The following is an 8,460-nucleotide window of genomic DNA, read 5'->3' as shown; positions in this document are numbered from 1 at the left end:
AGGAGTAGTCTTCCTCGCTTAGCTGGGAAGGGCGGCGGAAGCTGGTTTCCTGCTCCTGGGTCACAGGGTCCTGCTGGGCCCGGCTGAGGCCACGGAGCCCCTTTCTCAAGTGAGTGGCAATAAAAACATATCCTCCGGTGAGGATTAAAATTTTTTAAAAATCCCAACCATGAGGAAGAGGTGAAAGTTGCCCCAACAATTTATAGTAGATGCAGTGCGGGAGCCTGAAGCCTCCCATCCTGGGGTTCTCTGCGGGCGAGGCAGTGGCCGGCCGTAGGCACAGCAGCTGGGTCCAGGGCAGGCTCGGGGGTGGGAGTCTACAGCACAGCATCGCTGAGCAAGGAAAGGCAAGATCTGGGACGTGGGACCAGAAAAGCAGGCAGCCACAGGAAGCATTTTGGCCGCAGGACCCAAAGTCCACGCCCCAAGCACGAGGCCAGCAAGAGGCCTGGATTAAGCAGTTGCAGGTCAGTATGGGCTGGAACAGTCAAGAAGGAAGGGACAGTGGAGGAGTAGGAAGCCCCAGTTGAGCCTTGCAAGACAGGGAGGACCTAGAGAAGCAGGCGTTCCAAGTGGGGTGGGGGTACTGCAGATGCAAAAGGGGGGCTCTGGCCACTCTCCAGAATTCAGAGGAGCCTGGATGGTTCCCTACCTCTTGAGCTTGTTAGAGCAACTGTCCTTCTCCTAGCTTCACGGTCTTTTATAGAATGGGACCACCTCAGCCCCACATGGTGCTCCTGGGGTTGAACTACAACAGACGTACACCCTGTGAGTGCCATGGTGTGTTAATTTGCTAGGGATGCTATAACAAAGTATCCTAGACCCAGCGGCTTAAACCAGAGAAATTAATTTTTTCACCATTCCAGAGGCCAAAAGTCTGAGATCAAGGTGTCACCAAGTTGCTTTTCTTAAAAAAAAATTTTTTTTTAATATATCTTTATTGATTTCAGAGAGAGGAAGGGAGAGGGAGAGGGAGAGATAGAAACATCCATGATAAGAGTCATTGATCAGCTGCCTTCTGCATCCCATATCTCCCCCCCCCCCCCCCCCGCAAGCCCAAAACCAGGGCATGTGCCTTGACCGGGAATCAAACTGCAATCTCCTGATGCTCAACTGCTGAGCCATGCCGGCCTCGCACTTTTTTTTTTTTTTTAATGTTTTTATTGATTTCAGAGAGAGAAGCAGCTCTCCTTCCTTTGGCCCAGAAAGAGGCTCCCATGGGAGCAGCAAAGAAGAAGCTGCACTCTTCCTCCCTCCAGAGCATCCCTGGCCCCCCAAGAACCCTCTGAGCACTAGTTACTTTCTCCCTAGAAAAGGCCCCAACAGGACAGGTTTGCAAGAATGCAAGAAGGTCAGGGACCTCTGAGGCCCATCAGCAAAACCAGAAGCCCTCCCCAGCTGACATCACTTGGCCAGCAGATGGCGCCAAGGCCACAACCTGGGGCGCCATTGGCTGCATCAAAGTCCAACAGATTTTAAATTTATGTGGGGGTTTTTTTGTTGTTGTTCAGAACCAGATTTAATTCTTGGGCAAGGGGCACTCCTGTACCAGCGTCTGTGAATGAAGAGAAAGCAGTGGAGGGTTTGTCCTTCCCCTGCCTAGGACAAACCTAGTTCAGGCTGCTGAAAGGGAGGGCCTCCGGGTAGATGATTTGCCAAGTACAACCTCCTGGATTGCCTAGTTCCGGGCGGTGAGCAGTAGTAGCACAGTGAAACATGTCAGAATTTTAAGACATCTTGGACTCTGAAGTGAGAGCCTGGAGACTGGCAGCCCCCACTAGGGGGTTCCCGAACCTGCTGGGTCCTGGCTGGGGTCAAGTGTGGGGCTCTCAAATACCAGGTGTCTGTGGGTAGTGGGGCAACTTGTGTCCACATTGCTGCTGGTTTTGGCACATTAGGTGTGTGTCCCCATGGGACCATTGGGGCCACAACCACTTTCTCCACCTCACTTGGGCAAGAGCTAAGGGTCCTGTACCTCTGCCCCGCTCCTGACCACTCCATTGGAGCAAGAGGTAAGCTGAGTCCCAAGAAGGGCAGAGGCTTGCCCAAGGGCCCACCGAGCGCCTTTCTTCGTAATCTTCTGGCTGTTGTGAAAGCTTTTTGCTTCATCCATCTTCTCAAAGAGGTATGGGAGCTATGGGGCCGTTCAGAAGGAGGCCCATGTCTCAGCTGCCCGTGCCGCTGGCTGAGCAAAGCATTGCGACGTGGAACCACTCGCCTGAAGGGGGGTTCTTGTCTCCTACAGCTGGAGGCCTCTTCCCCACCTCATGTCCACTTCCTGCTCCCTGCATCCTCTAGCTGTCCTCCAGAGCCTCACCCACCTCTGTCCCAAACTCCAGCGCCAGGGTCAAGTCACATGCAGGGTGGGTCTTGGAGAAACCTGCTGCTGGACTCCAGGAATCCTGCCCTCACCCTCTGCAGCTCAGCTCCAGCAGACGGGGACCAGACCGGCAGCCCCCTAGTGAGGGCAGAACAGCACGGTGGGTGCCACTACCCTCAGCCGGTAGCCCAGCACCTCCCCTTACCAGCTCTGTGCCTAGGCCCAGTCCTTAACCTCCTAGTGCCTGAGTGTCTTCATCTGCAAAATCGGGTTAATGACCGTCCCTGCTTAGAGCCTGGAGGGATCAGGGCTCTGTGCTTGCTAACAGCCTCAGCTGCGCCCTGAGCCTCACCCTCACCGCCCAGAAGGCCAGCACACCTGAGGCTTCCTCTGCCTCACGTGCTGGCCCAGGAGCTCCACCCATATTAGCTCTAATCCTCCCCTCACTGTTCCAAGGTGAGAGTTGTTATCTCTGCTTCACAGGTGAGGACACTGAATCTCATCCCAGAGAGACTAAGAGCCAGCTGGGAAGTGGCAGAGGTGGGATTTGAACCCAGGTCTATGGGATCCTGAAGCGGGGGCAGGGCTCCCACAGTTGTACCCTGAAGCTGCTCTGGGCCAATAACCAAGCACAAGTTACTGAAGGATTTTTCTGTAGCTATAACAAAGCTTGACCTTTTGAACTTGTACTCTATAGAGTCTGCCTGTCAAAAACAAAACAAAACCCAACTTAAAAATACACAAAGCTCCTGAATAAACATTTCTCCAAAGGCCCTGGCTGGGTGGCTCGGTTGGAGTGTTGTCCCGTCGTACATGAAAAGGTGGCGGGTTCAATTCCCGGTCAGGGCACATACCTGGGTTGTGGGTTCGATCTCCGGTCGGGGCACATACCAAAGGTGGCCAATCGATGTTTTCTTTCTCACATTGATGTTTCTCAAAAAAATTAATAAAAACATATGCTTGTGTGAGGATTTTAAAAAGATTTACAAATGGAAAACAAGCACAAGAAAAAAATACTGCCTGTCCCAGAAGCTAGGAGTCCTTACCCCGTCCTGTCTGGACAGCCTCCCAGCCCCGTCCGCAGGGAGCAGCCAGAGGGAGAGGGGCAGTGAGGTTCTCCCTGGAGAAGCTGCTGCTGTCACAGCCATGAGGGACTATGAGCCATGGATTGTCAGAGCTTCGGAGTTTTTTTCAAAGTCAAGTATCCAGATTTTTAAAGGTTGACAACCAATTTTTAAAACATATGTAACACTGTGATGTCAACCTGAGCCCAGCCTCAGATTGGACCATCTCTTTGTGCACTTGGCTGAGGAACTGTCATATGCAGAATTCATATTCTGGATCAAACCAGAAGAGCCAGGCAGGGATGGCACAGAGTCCTGGTCTCTCAGAGCTGGAGGTGGCCTCCTTGTGACATAGGTAGGGACGCTGAGGCCCAGAGTGAAGGGACTTGCCGATATTACACAGGTCTCCTACCCCCCAGCTCAGGGTTCTCACCTCACTCCTAGCCCCTGACCTGTTGCTCCAACCTACTTGCTTCAGAACATTGGCCAACAGTGGATGTCTGGCAAAGGAAAGGAGAGGCCCCTTTCAGGAAGGCGCCAACCCTGTATGTCACCAGAAGCCCTTGGGCAAGGCAGCCCAAGTAGCGCTTAAAAAGGACAGCAAGTGGCAGTGGGTCAGAGAAGGGACAATGGCAGGAGCCTGGAGGGCACTCGTGCTGGTGGTAGGCTTGGCAGCAGTGGCCTGTGTGGCCCAACACCGTCGGAGCTATGAGGAGACTGTCACCCAAGCTTTGCAGTTCTTCAACTATGGGCGACAAGGACAGCCCCTCTTTGGCTTGCTGGAAGCCATCCCAGTGCCTAGATCGGTGAGTGTCCACGGCTCCAGGCCAGGGAAGCTGGGAACACCTGCTTTGTAGCAGCCTGTGAGGGTGGCATGCAGGAGAGCCCAAGGTGCTTGGTTAACGTGAGCTGTTAACCATTAGTTGTTGTTATGATATTTCTCCCACTGGAAGGGAAGAAAACATTGTCATCTCTGGCCTGACAGCTGGCTAGCTGGGAAATTTGGGCTTCACCCAGGCATAACTGTAGAGTCTAGGACTCTAGCCTGTGCAGGCTCTGGGCTTGAAGGGATATGCAGAATTGTTTCAAAGGACAGATAGGAGGGGGACTGATCTCCCCAGAGCCTTCCCAGGGGCTCTCAGTGTCCCCTTCCCACTCCATGGCCTCTCTTCTGGCAGCTAGCTGAGCAGGCAAGGCTGGTATTCTTATTTTTTTTGGTATTTTGTTGTTGTTGTTAATTCTTACCTGAAGATATTTTTTCCCATTTTTCAGAGAGTGGAAGGGAGGGAGAGAGAAAAAAACACCGATGTAAGAGAGAGATATCAATTGGTTGCCTCCCGCATGCACCCCACCTGGGGATGCAGAGGGAACCCACAACCCAGATATGTGTGCCCTTGACTGGGAATTGAACCAGAGACCCCTTGGAGCATGGGCCAATGCTCTAACCACTGAGCAACACAAGCCAGGGCAAGGCTGGTGTTCCTGTTCCTATTTCACACAAGAGGAATCGAGGGCGGAGACGGGAAGTGACCCCTCAAGGTCGACAGCTACGAAGCGGCATCCTTCAGCTAGTTTCCAAAAGCTCCACGCACCTGGAATCTCTGCTGAGGCCACTGAAGAGGCCCCTGGTTTTGGTGGAAAGTGCAGCCCGCAGCTCAGCCTGGGGCAGCTTGTAACCGTGGCCTCTCTGCGCCTTTGCTCCCCCCTCTGTGAGCGGGAGCTCATCAGTTTTCTCTTGCTTCTGTAGAACTCCACCACCAGGACCAGGACGCTGCTGCTCAGATTCAGGATCAAGGAGACCGTGTGCCTTTCAGGACAGCGGAGGCAGCCCCAGGACTGCGCCTTCAGGGACGGGGGGGTGAGTCTCCCAGCCCGAGCAGGGGGTCCGCTCTCCTCCAAGGGGGCCATGTTGGCCTCCGCCCCCGGCTGCGTGAGGTTTCACTGTAGAAGCCGCCTTCTCTTCCTCTCCTCCTCCTTTCCCCTCCCCTTCCCTCTTTCCTTTTTTTATTTTTCTTTTAAAAATATCTGTATTGATTTCAGAGAGAGGGAGGGAGAGAGAGAGAAACATCAATGATGAGAGTCATTGACCGCCGCCTCCTGCGCCCGCCGCTGGGGATCCATCCCGCAGCCCCAGCACGTGCCCTGACCCGAGCCCAACCGTGATCTCCTGGATCCTAGGCCGACGCTCAACCGCTGAGCCACGCCAGCCGGGCCCTCTTGCTGCTTCTTACTATAGATGATTCTCAATCCTTACTATAAAAGCAACACATGCTAAAAATTACTAAATAGCAAAAGAGCAAAGCGGGACCATAATGCACCTAAGATATGAAATTAGAAAAATAACATTTTACCATAGTAAACTAACAAATTGTGGAGAAGCAAAATAAAATCAACTAAAAATCAGCCACTGACGAAAGCGCCCTTTACCCAAGGGGTGCGCATCTGTCCGCCTGCGCCCCTCCCGGGAGGCCTTTCCCCGGCCCTGGGGGAGTCCTCAGCTTGCCGTTCTAGCTTGGGGCGCTGGGGAACATGCGGGGGGGTCGTGGGGAGGCATGCTCCCGGGGACCCGCCTCCAGCCCCCTGCTCGCCCCGCAGGAGGAGCGGAACTGCACCGGCGCCCTCTTCAGGCTGCTGCGCACCCGCATCCTGACGGTGGACTGCAGCCGGGACCCCGAGCGCCAGCAAGAGGTGAGCCATGGCTTCGGTGTGCAGGGCCTCAAGTTTTGTTGTCTGGAGAATGGGGCCGATGGCGCCCTCCTTCATGCAAGTTCTCAGGAAAGATTTTTTTTTTTTCTTTAAATGTCTTTATTGATTTCAGAGAGAGAGGAAGGAAGAGGGGGAGAGAAACATCAATGATGAGACAGTCATTGACCAGCTGCCTCCTGCACACACACCCCCCAATCCAGCCTGCAACCTGGGCATGTGCCCTGACCAAGAAATCGAACCTCGATCTCCTGGATCCTAGGTCGATGCTCAACCACTGAGCCACAGCAGCTGGGGTTAAGGAAGGATCTTGAGGATGGCGGGTCATTTGGCAGGAGGGGAGGAGAGGGGAGACTGGTGGTCAGGACTACGAGTGCTGGGAGGGGCACTCTGCCTTCTCAGGCAGGACACTGGCTCTGCTCTGGGCCTGAGATGCCTTGGAAACTGACCTTCCTCCCCAGCCCACATTTGGGAAAACTACCACCAGAGGTGGAGCCTCCTGGCCAGTGAGTGGAATAGCCAGGGTGGAGTAAGTCCCAGAGTCCAGGCCCACACAGACCCTCTGGGCTCCAAGGGGAAGGGCCTGACGGGGACCACCTCTAGCCCCATCCCTAACGTCCTGTCTGGGCCTCCTCTCTTCATCTGACCTGGAGAGGACCACAGGCAGGACAAGAAGGGGTGTGACAATCGGTGAGAGTGATGCGAGTCACTAAAGCATCACTTCTGCAGGTCTTACGGGAGAAGCGGTCGGCTGAGTCCCCTGAGGCACCCGCTTCGGACACTGACATCTCCAAGCTGCCACCCGTGGCCAGGGACATGTACGAGAAAGCCAAGTACGACATCATCTACAACATCCTGAGGAATTTCTAGGGCTGGAGAAGGAAGGGGAGGCCCAGTATCCTGACCACAGCCTCCTCTTCCCACCCGCCCGCTCCCTCTGCTGCCCTGAGCACCCCCTTTCCTGCATAGCCTGAGCCCAGCCACATTCCTCGGCTTCTGCACACCCGCTTCCCTCTGGCTGGAAGTCCTGCCCAGCCTGTGCCTGTAAATCCTACTCATCACCCTTCAAGGCACAGCTCCAAGGTCACCTCCTCCAGGAAGCCTCCTTGATCTCCCCCAGGCAGAAGTATCCTTCCCTCATCAGAGCATTCAGGATCCTCAAACCATGCTGGCATTACCTGCTGTGCCCCCCGCCAGACAGCGCTGTATGTGCTCCCAGCTGTGCCCTCCAGAGCCAGCTGCAGGTGGCCATGGAACTAGTTTCTCAATGAGGGGCTCCTGGGAGGGCAGTTCCTTTTGTGCAGGACCCTGAGCGCCCCTGCTCCTTGCCCAGTCTCTGTGACAATAAATGTTCCTTCACTTATGCAGGCATTTCCAAGGGGGTCAGCCCATCCTCTGGTGAGAGCCACAGGAGAGAGGCTCAGTAAAACATTTCTGAAATAAATTATTAAGTGCACGTGTGAATGAATAAAGTGTTAGAGCTGGGCCGACTGGACTTGGGGTGAGGAGAGAAATGAGGCAGGTCCTGGGGCAATTCCACTGTGCATCCTGAACCCATGGTCCCTGAGGTCAAGACAGGGAGCAAGGAGAAAAACATGGGATGAGGGCGGAGGGCCGCCCTGGAGGTTCCGAAGGCAGAGTGATCGGCCTCAGCCTCCGACTACTTTAGTTCCTTTATGCTCCTCCTTTATCACGGAGCTCCAGGCAAAACCTCTCCCTGAGCCCAGACTTATGTGTCAGACTGCCTCCTGGAACCCTCCCATGGATGTCCAAAGGGTGTCACACACTCAGTAGCTTCCCTCCAAACTTGCTTTCCTCCAGTCCTGGGTTCCTGAGTGGGAAGGCAGAAGAGAGGCACTGTGAGAATGGGGAAAACTAGGGGTGACCGTGTCTGAGGTTCCACTTTGGACATGGTCCTACTGGGACATATCTGAGTGAGTATGTGAATCTGTGCCGGTCCAGAGATAAGACTCCATCCAAATGCCCTCCTCATGTATGGAAACGGGAGTCTCATGTAGGGAGAGCGCACGGAATGAAAGCAGAGCTCAGGAGTGGGCACTGAGGCCTCTCATATTTGGAAGTTAGTTCGAGGTGGAGGTGGGAGGTACAAGAGTAGATAACAGATGAATTTTGACACAAGAGGTGAGCATCCCCAGACAAGGGGAGGGGAAAATGAGGGGCTTGTCGGGACACAGATCAGGCACTTTGGTAGTTTCAATCCCCCTGGAGGGGCAAGGATTTCCTTAACCACAGAAGTCTAACCCCCTCCAAGAAGCAGGTGCCCGCCCTCAGGGAGCTCCCAGGCAAGTGAAGAAATTGAATTAGAAATTTAAAAATCTTTCCTCCAATAAGAGGCCCAGATGGCTTCACTGG

General features: G+C 54.2%; 1 protein-coding gene across 4 annotated transcripts; it reads left to right on the top strand.

Annotated features, from left to right (window-relative positions):
* The first annotated feature begins 13 nt into the window (after positions 1–13).
* Positions 14–7,531, top strand: LOC308567984 (15 kDa protein B-like). Of its 4 annotated transcripts, none has more exons than XM_081160259.1 (5): positions 14–467; positions 5,132–5,242; positions 5,980–6,072; positions 6,203–6,349; positions 6,817–7,531. In XM_081160259.1, exons 1-4 carry the CDS (start codon positions 210–212, stop codon positions 6,347–6,349), a joined length of 609 nt encoding a protein of 202 aa, XP_081016385.1. In that variant the 5' UTR covers positions 14–209; the 3' UTR covers positions 6,817–7,531. The 4 variants fall into 4 exon arrangements, with proteins under 4 accessions (XP_081016385.1, XP_081016386.1, XP_081016388.1 ...); XM_081160262.1 differs by lacking the exon at positions 14–467 and adding an exon at positions 3,886–4,190; XM_081160260.1 differs by lacking the exon at positions 6,203–6,349 and having other exon boundaries at positions 17–467.
* Positions 7,532–8,460: the final 929 nt, after the last annotated feature.

This window comes from Miniopterus schreibersii (genome assembly GCF_964146895.1).
Source record: "Miniopterus schreibersii genome assembly, chromosome: 15".
Taxonomy (NCBI): domain Eukaryota; kingdom Metazoa; phylum Chordata; class Mammalia; order Chiroptera; family Miniopteridae; genus Miniopterus; species Miniopterus schreibersii.
This window is presented reverse-complemented; position numbering and strand designations above follow the sequence as displayed.